This window comes from Hevea brasiliensis, chromosome 18 (assembly GCF_030052815.1).
Source record: "Hevea brasiliensis isolate MT/VB/25A 57/8 chromosome 18, ASM3005281v1, whole genome shotgun sequence".
Classification (NCBI taxonomy): Eukaryota; Viridiplantae; Streptophyta; class Magnoliopsida; order Malpighiales; family Euphorbiaceae; genus Hevea; species Hevea brasiliensis.
The window spans coordinates 20,722,344-20,745,070 of NC_079510.1; the positions used below are offsets into that span (position 1 = coordinate 20,722,344).

Genomic DNA, 22,727 nt, shown 5'->3' on the forward strand with positions numbered 1-22,727 from the left:
CCAACATTGGTAAACAAATCAAAAACAACCACCTTCAAAGAAATCAAGGAGAAAGTAGCAAGGCATTTTCAAGGGTGGAAAAGGAAACTATTATCACATGGAAGGAAGGAAACATTGATAAAATAAGTTGCCTCTTAACAGTTTTTAGTTTTTTTCTTTTGAATTTCCGGTATCTCTTTATAAAGATATAAACAAGATGCTATCTTTTTATGATTTTAGGGATATCATAAATCTTCAAGCCATGGAAGTTCTGGCTACGAGTAATAATCTTAATTATGGAAGTAACCTTCCGAGGAGATTGCAAGTAGATCCTTATTCCAGTTAGTTTTTCATTAATGATTTCCTGGTTCCTTATTTTTCAAAAAAAAAAAAAAAACCTAGGATTTATCTAACAGCAGAAGAGTGTTTCAAAAAGATTTGAAGAGTGGAAAATATTTTGCCTGGAAATTTATTTTCTATTGCTTAGTTTTAATATTAAATTAATAGTATGTATTTATATCATAAATATATAAACATTCATATTTTAATAAGATTATTAAAGTTTAAAAAATAATTTTATTTTAAAAAAAAAGTCATTTTGCTTAAAAATAACTTAATTTTTCTTTTGATTAGAAAAATATTTTTTATTATTTTATTTTTCTAAATGTCCCAAACACTAAAATTGTAAAATATATTTTTTCAAGAAAATATTTTCTATGAAATAAACAGTCTTAATAGAAAAAATTGAAAAATTCTAAGTCTATTCAAATTCAACACATTCAACCAGCTAGTGCTGCACAACATTAATAAAGCTACAACTAGAAACGCTTTTGATTTATTATTATTATTATTGCTGCCCGATTATTAAATAAATTTATATAAATAAAATATACTTACTTTTGATTTTTAGTGTTTAAAAAATGAAAAAAGAATTCTTAGTTTCATTAAATTTATTTTTATGGTATATGCAAACTAACCCATTCAGTAACAAAATAGTATGGCGAGGAGAATAGAGACTGCTCCATGTCCGTTCTTAAGATATTAAAGTTTTTTTTTTTTTTTTTACAAAAAGATATTAAAGTACACTAAGAGCACTAAGAGCGCACTTCAGCTTATATACTTAGGCAAGTAGGATGCTTAAAATATATATATATATATATATATATATATATAATGATGTGATATTCTCAAAATATCACTTGATATTTTAAAAAAAATAATTCTACCTTAACATTTATTATTTAAATTATTATTTTCTTTAAACTTTTATTTTTAAAAATTATTTTCTTATTGTATAAAATATTTAAAAATTATTTATATTATTATTTTTATAAATTTATTTATGCAAAAATATTATTTACCACATGTCATCTTCCATAATAATAATAATAATAATAATAATAATAATAATAATAATAATAAAAGGTTGTGATGGCCACTAACTTTAAGAAAATTGATCAGTAATTTGTGATCTCATAATCAACTGTCATATAAATTAATCAACCTTAAATTAATTCATATATTTAATTAATATTTTATTATATTATTATATTTTTTATTATTTTTATTATAAAATCTTTGTTAAAAAATTTGAGAGATAAAAAATATAGCCTACATAAAAGTTATAAAAATAAAATTTAAAGATTTAGCTTATTTATAATTAGTATGTATTAATTTTTATGTTAATAATTTAATATTTTTTATTTCACTTTCCTATTATTATTATTATTATTATTATTATTATTATTATTATTATTATTATTATTATTATTATAGCTACCTTATGGTCATTGAATTGAAACGATTAAATAAATGAGAAATATTTTACTATTATAAAAATTGAATTTAAATACTTTTATTACCTTTTTTAATTAAATAATATTTAATTATAAAATTAAACTTTTATTTAAATAATTTATATTTATTTGTCCATATATAATACGTCATATGAAACATTTAATACATATTAATCAGTCTCCTCTCATCAAATGTTTTCATTTCATCTACGTGCTCTCAATTCTCTTTTTTTAATTTACTTTCCTTTTATTTTTTTTTTTCAAAAGTTATTATTATCATTTTCAAATTTTATTTATTTAAATATATTTACTTAATATTTATTTAATTACATTTTTTTATAAATTTTTTATTTAATATTTCTTAAACTTTTTAATATTTTATTTCATTATTATTATATATCGAATGCAATTATAACTAATATTTTGATTATTTACATTTTATTATCAACTCCGCCTAAGTAGTTTGCGCTTAGCCGGTCCCAAGCCCGGATAAAGGAGGAGGGTTGCGGTAGGTGACAACCAGCGTAAAAATTTCGTCACACCCTATGATATGGATTCAAATGATATAAACGTTGGGGCGTCCTCTACTAACGACGCGCTACATCGGAGCCCGGGTGTAGTGATAAATATGCAAGGGTGTAGGGCGTTCATCGAAAGCGACGCGCCATGCCGGCGCCCGGGTGTCGTGTTAAGTGAGCAAGGGTTCCCACATCATGGACGGGTGTGGGTAAAGAAGTTAGTCCATAAGACAGATAATAGAACAAATAGTGGAACAGAACACAAGATAGACATAGAAAATAATAGAAGATATCATAGAAGGAGACCAATTAGGAAGGAGCAGGATAGGAGGAGGATCAGGGTTGGTACTTGGAATGTTGGATCACTTACAGGAAAATTAATGGAGCTAGTGGATACCTTGGAAAGGAGAAGGGTGAATATTGCTTGCATTCAGGAGACTAAATGGGTAGGAGAGAAAAGTAAGGAAGTGGGTAATTCACGGTAAAAATTGTGTTTTAATGGAAAGGATAGAAACATGAACTGAGTGGGGATAATCTTAGTCAGGACTTTGTAAGTCGCAGTAGTAGCTGTGTAAAGAGTAGGTGATAGAATTATTGTAGGAAAGCTAGTACTAGATGGAGAAACAATTAATATATTTAGTTCTTATGCCCCACAAATAGGACTAGACAAAGGAGAGTAAACAAAGGTTTTGGGAAGATATGGATGATTTAATGCAAAGCATACCGAATGAAGAGAATATTTTCATTGGTGGAGATTTGAATGGACATGTAGGAAGTGATAGGCAAGGTTATGAGAATGTTCATGGAGGTTTTGGTTTTGGCAGTCGAAATGAGGAGGGAAAAAGCATCCTGGATTTTGCTATGGCATACGACCTAATACTAGCAAATACCTACTTTATAAAAAGAGAGTCACATTTAGTGACTTTCAAAAGTGGGCAACATAGAAGCCAAATCGACTTCCTCTTAACCAGGAAGACAAATAGAGCTATATGCAAGGATTGCAAGGTCATTCCAGGAGAGGCTTTAACAAGTCAACATAGGTTGGTGGTCTTGGATGTTAAGTTTAGGAACAATTCAAGTAAGGTCAGAAGAAATAGTGTAGCTCGAACAAAGTGGTGGGAGTTCAAAGGAGTAAAGCAAGTGAAGTTCAAAAATGAGCTTCTTGAGTCCGAAGTATGGAAGCTAGATATGGAGGCCAATGATATATGGATACAGATGGCATCAAAGATTAGAGAAGTAGCTAGAAAAGTACTTGGGGAGTCTAAAGGACATGGACCACCCTCAAAAGAGAGATGGTGGTGGAATGAGGAAGTACAAAAGCGTTGAAGAGAAAAAGGGAATGGTATAAGAAATTACCTAAATGTGATAATAATGAGGCATATGAACAGTACAAGATAGCAAAGAAAGAGGCAAAAAGGCATTAGCCAAGCAAGAGCACGTGCCTTTGAAAAGTTATATGAGAAACTTGGAACTAAAGAAGGGGAGAAAGATATTTATAGATTAGAAAGGAGTATAGAAATGAAATGTCAATATCTAAATCAAGATAGTTTCAGGAAGGATAAAGAAGGAAAAGGGTTGGTGAAAGATGAGGACATAATAGAAAGATGGAGAAATTATTATAATTATCTCTTTAATAATAGTCAAAATGGAAATAAGCGTGAATATAGATTATAGAACAATAGAAAAGAATGTAAATTATACTAGAAGGATTAGATCTTTAGAAGTAAAGGAAGCACTTAAGAGAATGAAAGTAGGTAAAGCTGTGGACAGATGAAATACCAATTGAAGTGTGGAAGTATTTGGGAGATATGGGAGTGGCATGGTTAACTAAATTATTTAATAAGATTCTAAACTCAAAGAAAATGCCTGATGAATGGAGGAAGAGTATTTTAGTACCTATTTTTAAAAATAAGGGAGACATATAGAGTTGCTCAAACTATAGGGGAATTAAACTCATGAGCCATACTATGAAGTTGTGGGAGAGAGTTGTGGAGCATCGAATACGTCATGATACTTCTATCTCTCTCAATCAATTTGGTTTCATGCCTGGTCGTTCAACTATGGAAGCGATCTTTCTCATTAGAAGCTTGATTGAGAAATATAGAGATGGGAAGAAAGATCTACACATGGTTTTTATTGATTTGGAGAAGGCTTATGATAGTGTTCCAAGAGAGGTCTTATGGAATGCGTTAGAACAAAAGAGGGTATCTATTAGGTATATACAAGTATTGAAAAATATGTATGAAGGAGCAACTACTATTGTGCGCACAGTGGGAGGGGACACAAGAGATTTTCCGATCTCAATTGGATTACACCAAGGATCAGCCATAAGCCCTTACCTTTTTACATTAGTTTTAGATGAACTGACGAAACATATACAAGAGAATATTCCTTGGTGCATGATGTTTGCGGATGATATTGTTCTGATAGATGAGACATGAGAAGGAGTCAATAGAAAGCTAGAACTTTGGAGAAGTACTCTAGAGTCAAAGGGTTTTAAGTTAAGTAGAACGAAGACAGAATACATGCATTGCAAGTTCAGTGAAGGCCAAACTGGTGATAGGGAAGGAGTTAGTTTGAATGGAGTGGCACTGTCCCAAAGTAATCACTTTAAATATCTAGGCTCGATCCTTCAAGTAGATGGGGATGTGAGGAGGATGTTAGTCATAGGATTAAAGCCGGATGGTTGAAGTGGAGACGTGCCACGGGAGTTTTATGTGATCGTAAGATTCCCAATAAATTAAAAGGAAAATTTTACCGTCTGACCATACGACCGGCTATGCTATATGGTAGTGAGTGTTGGGCACTGAAAGAGTCGTATGCATCTAAGATAAGAGTTGCAGAGATGAGAATGTTAAGGTGGATGAGTGGCCATACTAGACTAGATAAAGTCCGTAATGAAAGTATTAGAGAAAAGGTAGGAGTGGTGCCAATTGAAGATAAGTTGAGAGAAGGGAGATTGAGGTGGTTTGGTCATGTGAAGCGTAGACATACGGAGGCTCCAGTTAGACAAGTAGAGCACATTAGGCTAGAGGATAGAAAGAAAAAAAGGGGTAGACCTAAATTGACTTGGAGGAGAGTAGTACAGCATGACTTAGAAGCATTACACATTTCTGAGGATTTAACCCAAAATTGTTCAGAGTGGAAAAAGCGAATCCATATAGCCGACCCCAAATTTTTGGGATAAAGGCTTAGTTGAGTTGAGTTGAGTTGAGTTACATTTTATTATCATTAATTTTTAACATAAATATTTTCAAATGTTTATTAAATATCTAAATTTTTATACATAAATTATCTCTCAACTATATTTTTATATAAAAGTAGAATTTCAAAGTAGAATGCCAATATGATTATATTGAAAATTTAACTACTTGTAAAGATGATTAAAAGAAAAATTATAATATCAAAATTATGAAATTTATCTTTTAAAAAATAATATATATTTTTAATATTTATTTTATTAATAAAAAATAATAATATTTTAAAATTTTAATTTTTATAAAATATATTTATCGTATATCATAAATTTATGTAAAATAATAATTATTTTATAAAAAGTATATCAGATTAATAAAAAAAATCACTTTATAAAAATTTAAAGATATAATACTTTTGTTATTTTTAATTAATAATAATGTTATATATTTTCATTATTATTAAAATTAAATAATTCAATTCATTTTTTATTATATTAATAATAAAAATTATATTTATATATTTTTTAATATCATTATTTTTTTATTAATATAATATATTTACTATAATGCGTAGATATATAAATTATGAGATAAAATATAAAAATTTTATAAAATTTAAATTATTTTTTAAATAAAATAATTTTATTATACTTTAATCGAAGTAATCATAAAAGCTACTATTAATATATGTACAAAAAAAAATTAAATAGACATTTTAATTAATTATACTATAAATTAATAAAAATTTATTATTATAACAGGTAAAAAAATTTTTAATTTAATTAAATAAAAGAGATTTTAATTAAAAATTAATTTAATAATAATAATTTATTTTATTTAAAATATAATTAAAAATTAAATTAAAAAATAAAAATTATAAATTATCTCATTATACCAGTTTTAACATATAGTGAAGTAAACTTTTAGCGTATATAGAGGGACGAGAGGGATGGGTGAATATGCATATGTAACTATTTTTTTTTTATTTTTTTATTTATATTTTTATTGTCAATAATAATTATTAATTTATAGGTATATCTTTAATTAATTAATGTTATATTTTTTTCCTTTTTTATGGAATGTCTTTATAATTGATTAATAAAAGACTATCACAATGAAACTGTGAAATTAATAATAATTAATATATATATATATATATATATATATATATATATATATATATATATATATATATATATATATATATATCAAATAAAAATTATTAGCCGTATTGCATCCTTTGAGCAATAATTTTCAATTTTAAACTAAACCAATTAATTTTCTCAAATAATAATTAATTTTATCTAATTAAATAATTGTGTAAAATTAATAAGTACATACAAAGTTAAAATATAACAAAAAAATAAAATAACACTTTTTAATTTTATATAACAAATGAGTCAAATGACTGATTTTCCCAATTATTCATCAAGAGAGCTGAAATGGCGAATCAATCCCTCTTCTTATCCAAAAACGAAGGGCGTTGGAGCCGGTGGGAGAAAACCAGGTGGCCAGAATAAGCAAGCAAATACAGATCATCTCAAGAGGATTTCAAATTAACTCTCAGACCAACGCAAATAAAAAGAAATACGCTGTTGGATTGAAAATTACTATTTAAATAATATATTGCTTCTTTTAAAGTTTAGTTACAAACAACTTCCTCAACAAGCCAGATTATAAATATACAAACAAGTATGGAGAGTGAAATTGTTAATACCTACTTGCTACCAAAATTTACAAAATTTGTATTTAGACTTCTCATCCCGCAAGACTGACCACGCCCCCATCATTGTCTGTACAACCCAGCTATGATGCACGTCCTTCGCCTCTTGGCATTTTCTTTGACCCCGCTGTTACATTCATACAACAAAATTAGATTAGAATGCCATCCCATTTTTGCATTTTCTAAATATGATTGCTCAATGCAGTAAACCACCATAAGAACGAAGATAACACATGCAAACTGAAGAAGATAAAAAATGCTAACTGAAACAGAATTTCACATCCAATGGAAGGTAAATTCCTGCAGCGTCTACCAAAATTTGATTACCAGGAACTCTTAAGGCGTCACCGTCTTTCAACAGTATATTTGATCTCTAAAACCATCATCCAAGCTACATAATTAAAAGCTTCTCAATAATATGACAAAAAAAATGCACTTGCATGTATCTTCCAAATGCTTCCAAATATCTCTAGCTCAGTTATTCCAACTAGACAAGCCATTTACTATGATGCTGGGCAGTCATAACCAAAAGACATTATTGGAACTGACGAACTGTAAAATCAGTTTGAAATTATTTTCTAGAGTTGGGGAGTATTTGGAAAGTATGAAATCCTTCATCAAGAAAAGGAGAGATGACTTGAGTGGTTGATAACTCGGCTCTTGAAAAGGTCTTCAAAACCGATATAGATCGCAAAGGGCTATTAAGAGAGAGAGAAAAGACCATACACGCGTGCACACACACAAACACACACACACACAGAGAGAGAGAGAGATTACGATCTTCAACATCCTTCAGCTGGTAATAGTGGGGAGCAATTTCTACCAGCCACTCTGGCTTCAGCTCAGTTACCTGCAAATTCATCATCCTAAATTTAGCTATCACATCAATGATATGCCAAAAGAAGCTGCTAAAGAAGTGGAAAACATCTGAAATTATATGTTGTAGCACTTGCCTGCCTCATGTACTCCTTGGTTGTAAGAACCAACTCATGGTATATGACCCATCTTGGGAGCACCTGAAAGTTAAAAAATAGAACGAGAAATGAACCCAATTTTGTAATTCTCACAAGGTGCATTTCTAACACAACACTCAAATCATTTAATAACATTGGATGTTTTCAGGATATTAGCCCAATTCCAACATGTATAGCCATCAATCCATGCATTATCAACCTATATGCCTAACTAACAAGTGAAGTTTTCAAATAAAGCAATTTCTTTTTTTTATATGCAGTTTACACCCTACGAGGCCTTCCCCAAACCCCTTTACCACCCACCAACCAACCCCCCCCCCACCCCCCACCCCTCCTCCCTCCCTCCCTCTTTCCTCTACTGAGTCAACCCCGAAAAAGAAAAGAGAAAAGAAAAGGTGTTAATAGTGATATTTTCACATCAGCAAAGCAAAATAACATAAGCAAGAAATGAAAAGGCATTCAGGGTCCAATCCACTGTTAAGGATATTACAGATATAAGCAAAACGTTTTAACTTTCAGAAAGGTTTTGAAGCAATTAACTTGAGTAAACCCACCTTAGCTCACCATAAAATTAATTAACGGACAAATCTTTACCTGTGCCAACCCTGAGCTGGGGTGTATGTGAACTGTCTGAGGATGTTTCACTGTTCTGTACGATCCGTTCTTCTGCAGCCTTGCAGAATGAGGGAAAAAACCTGAAAAGAAGAGCCAAAATCAACTACAATACTGTAACATCAAAACAAAGAAGGTTCCAGGTTACAGGGAATGGATGGCAACAATAAATTTTACCAGATGTTATGGATTTCTTTATGGCATCTAAATCATTGAGATTGGATGATAGGTCAATTTCAACCCTTTCCAAAAGGCCCTCCAACTGGTCTCGTATATCTCTAGCTCGTTTCATACTCCTGACCTTAAAGAGTAAGGATTACAAGAGTATAAAGGATCAGATATAGATATGTGAAGCCTATTCGAAATCCAAGATGAAAAATAATAGTGCTGTCCTAGTTTAAAATATTAAAATATGCACATAGATTCATAAGATTTACCTCCTTAACATTTAAAAGACAGCCCTACTCCATTATGAGACCATAAATCAGCAAGAAAACCATTGAACACAATCAAGATAATCTTTATACCCTTAGCATCAACAACAGAGTTACATTTTAAAACGCAATCTAAAAGTATCTATGCAACTAAATGCCTTTAAACAACAGTAGATGAGTTCAATGGTCATCTTAAATTTCAGACCTCACTTTCCAACCCCAAGAAGATATTTGAAGATTGAAAAAATAACATCAGTTCAACAATATTTTTTTGTCATTAAATTTTTTTTTCTTTAATTGAATTCCTAAGTTCTTGATTGAAAACCGACTTTCATTCATTCAGACTACAATCTTCACAAGTTCAAATTGATGAAATTTGTGAATGAGAGATATGGGAAGGAGATTCTGTGCATGTGTGTGTGATGCAGAACCGTCTGCTATATATAAGACTCCATATTTATAATGGTATATGGCATCCTCTCAATAAACCATATTCACTCCTTTATATCAGCTGTAATCATGACATTGATTTTACTAATCAGTTCAATATTCATAAGATTCTTCAATATGAGACATATCCCATCAATTAAGGAAAAATCTCATAAATTCCAACACTTCCCTTTGGTGAGATTTTTGTTGAAGTTATTGATCCATAATCAAGCTTGCTTTTATCCGGCAACGAGCTTCTAGAGATTATAGGTGCCCTCGCCGACAACTTGTGGTCCTGTTTAGGTGGCCAATGAGACTTGAATGATGTCCTGCAGCGGTGTTCTGAATATGTGTACTTCTAGATCTGTTTCTTTTCAAGAAACATAGGAGAAAAATAGAAGAAAAATATGAAAGAGAATTTCAGAGAAGGGATTCAATACCAAAGCTCTAAATCCATGAAAGAGAATTTAGAAGAATAATTGCTTTGGGACTCAACCCTAGTGCTAAAATGAAGAAGAACGAGAATTTGGGAGAAAAATAGCTTTGGGACTCAAATCCTAGGCTAAAATGAAAAAGGAGAATATGGGAGAAAAATAGCTTTGGGACTTAAACCCTAAGCTCTGATAACATGTTGAAATTTAGAATTATAGAAAAGATTGGACAAAATAATAAGTGAAAGTTCTACGTGGTTCCGCTATTGAGAGTATATGTCCACGAATACAAAACCTGAAAAGGGCTACATTTCATTCACTTCTGTTTTAATATAATACATGAGACCCCATATTCATAATGGAAGATACAAAGATTATATGACATCCTATATCAATAAACCTATATAAGCTTTAATCAAGCCATTGATTTTGCCAATCAATTACATGATTTTCTCATAATCACCATTCTTCTATTCCAACTTAGTTCTCTTATTTATTTTCTCCTCCCTACCTTGCTACTCTAATTCTCTTCCACAACGAGGAATAGAAAAAGGAAACACTAGAGCCCTATACCTACATCTGATTATGGGCTTCATTCACACAATCCAAAATTGGAAGTATGATGCATCAAGCCTTAGGACTCATCTTTACAGGGTGCCCAAACAAAGACTTGCAACATAGTACTGTTATGGAAAGTCAAGCACTATATTATTTCTCTGTATATTATGTATTCTGTATTCCTATTTAGGATTTCTTATTTAGGATTTCTTCCTAATTAGTATAACACAATTACAGGAATCAATTGTATATATATTATTTCTCTTTCTACATGGTACTAGAGCAGGTCATCTATCTAGGGTGACTATTTGTTCTCACCACCCAGCTCAGGAGAGACCTTGGCTGCCGACTGGCCGTCCCCTCTGATCTGGTCACCGGAATCCAAGCGAGTGAGGCTCACATGCCCAACTCAGGTTCTCGCCGTTTCTTCACTCGCCGGCACGTGGAGGTGCGTTCACCGACCGTTTCGACTCCAATCAGCATCGCCGACGTCGCTTCAACCCCCTCATTCCACCATTGTGTGCTGTTGCCTGATCCAGTACACCATTAAAGGACTGCTAAGGTTTGGCTCTCATATCATATTTCGATATTTGCTTAATTTGTGATTTTGGGTTATTTTGCGGCTGTAAGCACTTTGGATTAGTGTTTCGGTTAGTTTTCTTTGTCTCAACAAATGGCAAACAATAAGAATGTTATTTCTGATGTGATTCCGGTGATGACTAAGATCACGGAACACAAACTTAATGGTTTGAATTACCAGGAGTGGAGTAAGACTTAGAGTCTATTTGCGTAGCATTGATAAGGATGATCACCTTATTAAAGACCCACCTACTGATAATACATGACAAACTTGGCTCAGGGAGGATGCTCGGTTGTTTTTGCATCTTCGGAACTCGATTCACAGTGAGGTAACTAGTTTAATTAATCACTGTGAATTTGTTAAGGAATTGATGGATTATTTAGATTTTCTGTATTCCGATAAAGGGAATATCTCCCGTATTTATGATGTTTGTAAGGCATTCTACCGTGCTTAGAAAGAGGATAAGTCTCTCACGGCTTATTTTATAGATTTTAAACGAGTATATGAGGAACTTAATGTATTGTTGCCTTTTAGTTTTGATGTGAAAGTTCAGCAAGCCCAACGGGAGCAACTGGCTGTTATCAGTTTTCTTGCAGGCCTTTCTTCAGAGTATAAGACTGCTAAATCTCAGATTCTCTCCAGTTCTGAGATTTCCTCTTTGTATGAAACGTTCACATGGATCCTTCGTACAGAGAGTACTCAATCTTCACAGCCTGCCAGTAGTGCTCTTATTAACCGTAATTCAAATGGACAATGGGGTAATAGAAGAGGAAGTAGAGAAGGAATTACACGCAACAGAGGTAATCAGAGTAATGGGGAGACTAGTTCTAATCAGGACTCAAGAGGAGTCATTTGTTATTATTGCCATGAGCCTAGCCATGCAAAATATAATTGTCCGCAACTTCAGAGGAAAAATCAGCGATCACAGATGGCAAATACGGCAGCAGAGGATTCTAGAGTGTCTTCCTCTGATAAAACTGTTTTGGTATCTGCAGAGAATTTTGCACAGTTTTCCCAGTATCAGGCATCTCTAAAGCCTACCAGTTCCCCTGTCACTGCGATCGTTGAGTCAGGTAAATCCACTATATGCCTTGTGTCTTCCTCATCCAAATAGGTTCTTGATTCTGGTGCGACAGATCACATGACAGGTAATTCTAGTCTTCTATCTGCTTTTCAGTCTAATCACACTTCCTCTACTGTTACTTTAACTTACGGTTCTACTTCTCGTGTCAAGGGTCCTGAAACTGCGAACCCAATTTCGTCAATTTCTTTGTCATCTGTTTTGTGTCTACCAAAATTCTCTTTTAATCTACTTTCTGTTAGTAAACTTACTCGTACCTTAAATTGTTCTGTTTTCTTTTTTCCTGACCAGTGTTTATTTTAGGATCTTACGACGAAGCAGATTATTGGTAGAGGACGTAAGTCAGGTGGTCTTTACATTCTGAAAAATCATGTACCACGGTCGCTTGTTTGCTCCAGTACCTTAACACCTCTTGAAGCTCATTGTAGATTGGGCCATCCTTCTTTGTCTACCATGAAGAAGCTATGTCCTCAGTTTCAGTATTTATCAGTACTAGAATGTGAGTCATATCAGTTTGCAAAACATCATCGTTTGCCTTCTGTGTCTAAAGTCAATAAACGGGCTTCATCCCCTTTTGAGTTAGTTCATTCTGATGTTTGGGGCTCTTGTTCTGTTACTTCTAAAACTGGATTTCGTTATTTTGTTACTTTTGTTGATGATTACTCTCGTGTTACCTAGTTATATTTAATGAAGAATCGTTCTAAGTTGTTTTCTATCTTTTGTACCTTTTGTAATGAAATCAAAACTCAATTTAATATTTCTGTGCGCATATTAAGAAGTGACAATGCAAAAAAATATTTTTCAACACAATTTCAGTCTTATAAGACACAAAATGACATTCTTCATCAGTCTTTCTGTGTTAATACTCCATCCCAAAATGGCGTGGCCGAAAGAAAAAATTGACATCTTCTTTAGGTAACTCATGCTCTTCTTTTTCATATGAAAGTTCCTAAACACTTTTGGGCGGATGCAGTTTCTATGGCATATTTTTTTATCAATCGTATGCCATCTTCTGTTCTTAATGGGGATATTCCTTATACTGCTTTGTTTCCTATAAAATCTTTGTTCCCTGTTGAACCCCGTATTTTTTGTTGTACCTGTTTTGTGCGTGATGTTCGTCCACAGGTTACTAAATTAGATTCAAAGTCTCTCAAATGTGTCTTCCTTGGGTACTCCCGGCTCCAAAAAGGGTATCGTTGCTTCTCTCCTACTCTTAATCGTTATCTTGTTTCTGCAGATGTCACATTTTTTGAATCCACTCTATTCTTTCCACAATTATCTATGTATGAGAGTCAGGGGGAGGAGGATGATCTCTTAATATATACTGTCCAACCAATGTCTAATCCTCTCCCACTGCCTGTTCCTTCTGTCTCTAGACCTACTCGACCTCCCATTGATCATGTTTATTCCAGGAGATTAGAGATTCCTGACTCAGATCCTCCACCAGCTACTTCGTTGGGAGATCTTGTACCTCATACTGATCATGATTCTGACCTAGACTTGCCCATTGCTCTTCGTAAAGGTAAGCGTTCGTGCACTTACCGTATCTCTTCTTTTGTTTCTTATAATCAATTGTCTTCTTGTTCTCGGTGTTTTGTTATTTCTTTAGACTCTGTTCCTATCCCTTATACTGTTGGTAAGGCACTGTCTCATCCTGATTGGTGTGCTGCTATGAAAGAGGAAATGAAGGCTTTAGATGCTAATGGTACATGGGAACTGTTGCCTTTGCCCACTGGTAAGAAAGCTATTGGTTGCAAATGGGTATTTACAGTAAAAGTAAATCCTGATGGTTCTATGGCTAGGTTAAAAGCACACCTTATAGCAAATAGATATGCTCAGACATATGGGGTTGATTACTCTGACACTTTTTCTCCTGTATCTAAACTTACTTCTGTTCGCTCGTTTATCTCTTTAGCAGCTACATATGATTGGCATCTGCACCAATTAGATATCAAGAATGCTTTCCTTCATGGTGATCTTCAAGAGGAGTTGTATATGGAGCAACCACCTGGGTTTGTTGCTCAGGGAGAGTTGGGTAAACTTTGTAGGCTTCAAAAGTCTCTTTATGGCTTGAAACAAAGTCCTAGGGCCTAGTTTGGGAGATTCAGTGAAGCAGTACAGGAATTTGGTATACAAAAGGGTAAGTGTGATCACTCAGTATTTTATAGGCAATCTAAGGCTAGTCTAATTCCCCTGGTAGTCTATGTGGATGACATTATCATCACTGAGAGTGACTCTGCAGGTATTTCATCTCTTAAAACCTTCCTCCAAACCCAGTTTCAGACCAAAGACTTGGGATTGTTGAAATATTTCTTGGGTATTGAAGTTATGAGAAGTAAGAAGAGTATTTTCTTGTCTCAAAGAAAATATGTCCTCGATCTATTTACAGAGACAAAAAAATTAGGTGCTAATCCTTGCAGTGCACCAATGACTCCAAATTTACAACTGTTAGCAGGGGATAGCAAGTTGTTTGAAGATCCAGAGAGATACAGGAGATTGGTAGAAAAATTGAACTACCTTACAATCACTCGTCCTGACATTGCTTATGCCGTTAGTGTGGTAAGTCAGTTTATGTCTTCCCCAACTGTTGCTCATTGGGAAGCCTTGGGACAAATCTTGTGTTATCTGAAGGGCGCTCCAGGAAGAGGTTTGTTATATGATAATCATGAGCATTTGAATGTTGAATATTTTTCAAATGCCGACTAGGCTGGATCTAAGGTTGACAGGAGGTCAACTACTGGATATTGCGTTTTTGTGGGAGGAAATTTGGTGTCTTGGAGAAGCAAGAAGCAAAGTGTAGTTTCTCGATCTAGTGCTGAATCGAAATACAGAGCCATGGCACAATCAGTATGTGAGGTGTTATGGAAAGTCAATCACTATGTTATGGAAAATCAATCACTATATTATTTCTCTGTATATTCTGTATTCTGTATTCCTATTTAGGATTTCTTATTTAGGATTTCTTCCTAATTAGTAGAACACAATTATAGGAATCAATTGTATATATATACCCATGTACAGATTAATTGAAATCAATGAGAATTATCTCTTTCTACATGGTATCAGAGCAGGTCATCAATCGAGGGTGACTATTTGTTCTCACTACCCAGCTCAGGGCCGTTTCAACCCCGATCAACATCGCCGGCGTCGCCTCAACCCCCTCATTCCACCACTGTGTGCTGTTGCCTGATCCAGTATGCCATTAAAGAACTTCTAAGGTTTGGCTCTAAGATCCTATTTCGGTATTTGCTTGATTTGTGATTTTGGGTTATTTTGCTGCTATAAGCACTTTGGATTAGCGTCTCGGTTAGTTTTCTTTGTCTCAACAAATGGCAGACAATAAGAATGTTATTTCTGATGTGATTCCGGTGATGACTAAGATCACGGAACACAAACTTAATGGTTCGAATTACCTGGAGTGAAGTAAGACTGTTAGGGTCTATTTGCGTAGCATTGATAAGGATGATCACCTTACTAAAGATCCACCCACTGATGATACACGACAAACTTGGCTAAGGGAGGATGTTCGGTTATTTTTGCAGCTTCGGAACTCGATTCATAGTGAGGTAATTAGTTTAATTAATCACTGTGAATTTGTTAAGGAATTGATGGATTATTTAGATTTTCTGTATTCTGATAAAGGGAATATCTCCCGTATTTATGATGTTTGTAAGGCATTCTACCGTGCTGAGAAAGAGAATAAGCCTCTCACGGCTTATTTTATGGATTTTAAACGGGTATATGAGGAACTTAATGTATTGTTGCCTTTTAGTCCTGATGTGAAAGTTCAGCAGGCCCAACGGGAGCAACTGGCTGTTATGAGTTTTCTTGCAGGCCTTCCTTCAAAGTATGAGACTGCTAAATCTCAGATTCTCTCCAATTCTGAAATTTACTCCTTGCATGAAACGTTCACACGGGTCCTTCGTACAGAGAGTACTCAATCTTCACAGCCTGCCAGTAGTGCTCTTATTAGCCGTAATCCAAATGGACAACAGGGTAATAGAAGAGGAAGTAGAGGAATTACAGGCAACAGAAGTAATCAGCGTAATGGAGAGGCTAGTTCTAATCAGGACTCAAGAGGAGTCATTTGTTATTATTGCCATGAGCCTCGCCATACAAAATATAATTGTCCGCAACTTCAGAGGAAAAATCAGCGATCACAAATGGCAAATATGGCAGCAGAGAATTCTACAGTATCTTCCTCTGAGAAAACTATTTTGGTATCTGCAGAGGATTTTGCACAATTTTCCTAGTATCAGGCATCTCTAAGGCCTACCAGTTCCCCTGTCACTGCGATCACTGAGTCAGGTAAATCCACTACATGCCTTGTGTCTTCTTCATCCAAATGGGTTATTGATTCTGGTGCGACAGATCATATGACAGGTAATTCTAGTCTTCTATCTACTTTTCAGTCTAATCTCACTTCCTCTACTGTTACTTTAGCTGATGATTCTACTTCTTGTGTCATGGGTTCTGAAACTGCGAACCCGACTTCGTCAATTTCTTTGTCTTCTGTTTTGTGTCTACCAAAATTCTCTTTTAATCTACTTTCTGTTAGTAAACTTACTCGTACCTTAAATTGTTCTGTTTCCTTTTTTCCTGACCAGTGTTTGTTTCAGGATCTTACGACGAAGCAGATTATTGGTAGAGGACGTAAGTCAGGTGGTCTTTACATTCTGAAAAATCATGTACCACGGTCGCTTGTTTGCTCCAGTACCTTAACACCTCTTGAAGCTCATTGTAGATTGGGCCATCCTTCTTTGTTTACCATGAAGAAGCTATGTCCTCAGTTTCAGTCTTTATCAGTACTAGAATGTGAGTCATATCAGTTTGCAAAACATCATCGTTTGCCTTCTGTGTCTAGAGTCAATAAACGGGCTTCATCCCCTTTTGAGTTAGTTCATTCTGATGTTTGGGGTCCTTGTTCTGTTACATCTAAAACTGGATTTCGTTATTTTGTTACTTTTGTTGATGATTACTCTCGTGTTACCTGGTTATATTTAATGAAGAATCGTTCTGAATTGTTTTCTATCTTTTGTGCCTTTTGTAATGAAATCAAAACTCAATTTAATATTTATGTGCGCATATTAAGAAGTGACAATGCCAAAGAATACTTTTCAGCACAATTTCAGCCTTATATGACACAAAATGGCATTCTTCATCAGTCTTCCTGTGTGGATACCCCATCCCAAAATGGCGTAGCCGAAAGAAAAAATCGTCATCTTCTTGAGGTAACTCGTGCTCTTCTTTTTCAGATGAAAGTACCTAAACATTTTTGGGCGGATGCAGTTTCTACGGCATGTTTTTTTATCAATAATATGCTGTCTTCTGTCCTTAATGGGGATATTCCTTATACTACTTTGTTTCCTACAAAATCTTTGTTCCCTATTGAACCCCATATTTTTTGTTGTACCTGTTTTGTGCGTCATGTTCGTCCACAGGTTACTAAATTAGATCCAAAATCTCTCAAATGTGTCTTCCTTGGATACTCCCGGCTCCAAAAAGAGTACCGTTGTTTCTCTCCTACTCTTACTCGTTATCTTGTTTCTGCAGATGTCACATTTTTTGAGTCCACTCCATTTTTTCCTCCATCATCTGTGTATGAGAGTCAGGGGGAGGAGGATGATCTCTTAATATATACTGTCCAACCAATTTCTAGTCCTCTCTCACAGCCTGTTCCTTCTGTCTCTAGACCTACTCGACCTCCCGTTGTTCATGTTTACTCCAGGAGATTAGAGATTCCTGACTCAGATCCTCCACCAGCTACTTCGTTGGGAGATCCTGTACCTCATACTGATCATGATTCTGATCTAGACTTACCCATTGCTCTTCGTAAAGGTAAACGTTCATGTACTTACCCTATCTCTTCTTTTGTTTCTTATAATCAATTGTCTTCTTGTTCTCGGTGTTTTGTTACTTCTTTAGACTCTGTTCCTATCCCTAATACTGTTGATGAGGCACTGTCTCATCCTGGCTGGTGTGATGCTATGAAAGAGGAAATGGAGGCTTTAGATGCTAATGGTACATGGGAACTATTGCCTTTGCCTACTGGTAAGAAAGCTATTGGTTGTAAATGGATATTTACAGTAAAGGTAAATCCTGATGGTTCTGTGGCTAGGTTAAAAGTACGCCTTGTAGCAAAGGGATATGCTCAGACATATGGGGTTGATTACTCTGATACTTTTTCTCCTGTAGCTAAACTTACTTCTATTCGCTTGTTTATCTCTTTAGCAGCTACATATGATTGACCCCTGCATCAATTGGATATCAAGAATGCTTTCCTTCATGGTGATCTTCAGGAGGAGGTGTATATGGAGCAACCACCTGGGTTTGTTGCTCAGGGGGAGTTGGGTAAAGTTTGTAGGCTTCGGAAGTCTCTTTATGGCTTGAAACAAAGTCCTAGGGCATGGTTTGGGAGATTCAGTGAAGCAGTACATGAATTTGGTATGCAAAAGAGTAAGTGTGATCACTCAGTATTTTATAGGCAATCTGAGGCTGGTCTAATTCTCTTGGTAGTCTATGTGGATGACATTGTCATCACTGGCAGTGACTCTGCAGGTATTTCATCTCTTAAAACCTTCCTCCAAACTCAGTTTCAGACCAAAGACTTGGAATTGTTAAAGTATTTCTTGGGTATCGAAGTTATGAGAAGTAAGAAGGGTATTTTCTTGTCTCAAAGAAAATATGTCCTCGATCTATTGACAGAGACAGGAAAATTAGGTGCTAAGCCTTGTAGCGCACCAATGACTCCAACTTTACAACTATTAGCAGGGAATAGTGAGTTATTTGAAGATCCAGAGAGATACAGGAGATTGGTAGGAAAATTGAATTACCTTACAGTCACTCGTCCTGACATTGCTTATGCCGTTAGTGTGGTAAGTCAGTTTATGTCTTCCCCAACTATTGCTCATTGGGAAGCTTTGGAACAAATCTTGTGTTATCTCAAGGGCGCTCCAGGAAGAGGTTTGCTATATGGTAATCATGGGCATTTGAATGTTGAATGTTTTTCATATGCCGACTGGGCTGGATCTAAGGTTGACAGGAGGTCAACTACTGGATATTGCATTTTTATTGGAGGAAATTTCGTGTCTTAGAGAAGCAAGAAGCAGAGTGTAGTTTCTCGATCTAGTGCTGAATCCGAATACAGAGCCATGGCACAATCTGTATGTGAGGTAATGTGGATACTTCAATTACTAGATGAGACAGGTTTTAAAACCCCCCTGCCTGCGAAATTGTGGTGTGATAATCAAGCTGCTCTTCATATTGCTTCTAATCCGGTGTTTTATGAGCGGACCAAACATATTGAGATTGATTGTCACTTTATTCGTGAAAAGATTCAACAACAGATCATCTCAACAGGACACATCAAAACTGGAGAGCAGTTATGAGATATTTTCACAAAAGCTCTGAATGGAGCTAAGATTGACTACATTTGTAACAAGTTGGGCATGATTAACATCTATGCTCCAACTTGAGGGGGAGTGTTATGGAAAGTCAATCACTATATTATGGAAAATCAATCACTATATTATTTCTCTGTATATTCTGTATTCTGTATTCCTATTTAGGATTTCTTATTTAGGATTTCTTCCTAATTAGTAGAACACAATTATAGGAATCAATTGTATATATATACCCATGTACAGATTAATTGAAATCAATGAGAATTATCTCTTTCTACATGAGGTAATGTAGATACTTCATTTACTAGATGAGACAAGTTTTAAGACCTCTCTGCCTGCAAAATTGTGGTGTAATAATCAAGCTGCTCTCCATATTACTTCTAATCCAGTGTTTCATGAGCGGACCAAACATGTTGAGATTGATTGTCACTTTGTTCGTGAAAAGATTCAACAACAGATCATCTCAACATGACACATCAAAACTGGATAGCAGTTAAGAGATATTTTCACAAAAGCTCTGAATGGAGCTAGAATTGACTACATTTGTAACAAGTTGGGCATGATTAACATCTATGCTCCAACTTGAGGGGGAGTATTATGGAAAGTCAATCATTACATTATTTCTCTGTATATTCTGTATTCTGTATTCCTATTTAGGATTTCTTCCTAATTAGTAGAACACAATTATAGGAATCAATTGTATATATATACCCATGTACAGATTAATTGAAATTAAGGAGAATCATCTCTTTCTATAAGTACAAAATGTAAGTGGATGAGATAACAGTAACTATCATAATGAATCTGAAAATATTAGGCCATACCTGAATATAATTTTCATAACACCATTGTGTAGAATAATTAGTTTCCTTCCAAGAATTATACACCTAAAAACGACAACAATACAAAGGACATAAACCATAAGATAATACCACCAATGCTCTTAAAATTAAAATTATCTACCACATATGTACAAACCTTGAGAAGAGATATATGGTCTCCCACATTTCCTGTGTGGAAATTCATTCTGGCATTGTCCGCATGAACTTGTTTGTCCTTTGGACGATAGAATATTGAATTTCCAACAGAAAGCATAGCAGCAATAGAGATTATCTCGTCTGAACACTTATACTTATCAGAAGCAACGATCATTTTGGATAGCATAGGATCAAGTGGGAACTCAGCCATCCTTCGACCAACTTTAGTCAGCTCACCATGTTTATTTAGTGCACTCAGTGCAAACAGGAGTTCCAGGGCTTTTAGTAATGCCTCAGAAGGTGGAGGGTCCATAAAATCAAAATTTAGTAAGTCATGAATTCCAAGACTCTTCAAAGAGAGCACAACATTAGCAAGATTTGTCCTTTGTATTTCTGGTACAGTATTATCATCCAAGTCATGATTGTAGTTATAGGCCGTGTACAACCGGAAACACTTTCCTGGACCTGTTCGTCCAGAACGACCAGCACGCTGCATGGCTGAAGCTTTTGAAATAGGTGTTACAAGCAATGACTCCATCCCTGTCCTAGGGTTATATGATTTCATCTTGCAAAAGCCAGGATCAATGACATACTTGATCCCATCAATTGTTAAAGATGTTTCAGCAATATTTGTTGCAAGGACGACCTTCCGGGCCCCTTCCGGAGTAGGTTCAAATATTTTGGCTTGAAGCTCGGTTGGCAAATTTGCATATATAGGGCAGATAATAAGCTCTGCAATTTTTGTCCCTAAACCTCTGGTCCTATGCTTCAAAATTTCCTCTGCCGTCTCTATTTCCTCCTGGCCTGTGAAGAAGACTAAAATATCTCCTGGGGGTTGTGTCACATGGATTTGAAGAACAGTTACAATTGCAGCATCAAGGTAATCAGCTTCTGGTGCTTTTGTATAGTGTATCTCAACAGGAAACCTCCTTCCAGGAATTTTAAAAATTGGAGCTGAATCAAAGTAATCACTAAATTTTGCAGCATCAAGTGTTGCACTTGAAATAAGCAACTTCAAGTCAGGTCGGAAACGGGTTATATCCTGTCATGCACAAGCATCAGATTTCAGATATTAAATGGAAAAGATAATAAAAACTCTATGCTTCCAGAACGCCAAGGTGATAATGAGCTTTCCGTATATCTGACTACCCTAGGGCTGCATTTGGTTGGCTAGACAGGACAATGTGGGACTGGACAGTACAAGAAAAGAAAAATATTTGTATTGTCTTGCGTTTGAGACAGGACAGTTTACACTGTCCAAAATGACATTAATTCCTCTAATTCTGTCAAATTATTTGATTGTCTAACTGTTTGGATTGAAACACTAACTATTCAGTTACAGCAGGAACTAGAGAAGAATCAAGGAGAAAGAATGGAAGAAAAGGATAGAACAAAAGAGAAATTATAGTGGAAACAGAGAATTAGACAGAGAACAGTAATTTTATTGATAGAATTCAAAATAGATAGTTTTCTCAGCTCTTTTATACACTGATTCTCGCCAATACTCCAGACGCAATTCTCAGTAACTGTTTTCTACAACTAACTTCTATTTCTAAGAACTTTTCCCTCCAATTTTCTTAGTTGACTTCCATGACTCTTGACCCATATTCGTTTGACCTATTCTCACTTATTTCCCAACCTAGTCCTTCTACGTGTGACACAAACACTTGGTTCAACTATCAAACTCATATAAACTCACATTCTATAAATTTTTGACAAACTCTGATAAAATAATATTAAATAACAACAAACAAATAATATTTATAAATTATTAGTTTATTTCAAAATTTTACGTCTATAAATAAAATAAAACATTAATTTTCATCTTATTTTAATTTTTTCTAAAATAATATTTTTATATTTAATTTTAAAATTTTATTATATTTTAATAATTTTATTTGAATTTAATATTATTGTTTTAATTTAATAAATTATTTAGAAAATTTTAATAAAATATATACTAATTAAACTACATTTTTATACATAAGGGCATTTTTCATGAATACGCTTGTCCCAAAACAAGGACAAGTTTGTC

The 22,727-nt window shown here is 34.4% G+C and overlaps 1 protein-coding gene across 5 annotated transcripts in view; it reads right to left on the minus strand.

The window, feature by feature from the left end:
- Positions 1-7,068: 7,068 nt before the first annotated feature.
- Positions 7,069-22,727, minus strand: part of LOC110634683 (pre-mRNA-splicing factor ATP-dependent RNA helicase DEAH1) — a 39,929-nt gene continuing 24,270 nt past the window's right edge. For 4 of the 5 annotated variants that reach the window (XM_058140983.1, XM_058140980.1, XM_058140981.1 and 1 more), the window contains exons 22-28: positions 20,694-21,734; positions 20,540-20,602; positions 8,977-9,100; positions 8,782-8,882; positions 8,167-8,229; positions 7,991-8,063; positions 7,069-7,340 (exon numbers count right to left, since the gene is read on the minus strand). In XM_058140983.1, coding sequence (XP_057996966.1) covers positions 7,297-7,340; positions 7,991-8,063; positions 8,167-8,229; positions 8,782-8,882; positions 8,977-9,100; positions 20,540-20,602; positions 20,694-21,734 — 1,509 coding nt within the window. In that variant the 3' untranslated portion in view covers positions 7,069-7,296. The other variant, XM_058140984.1, reaches the window with a different exon arrangement.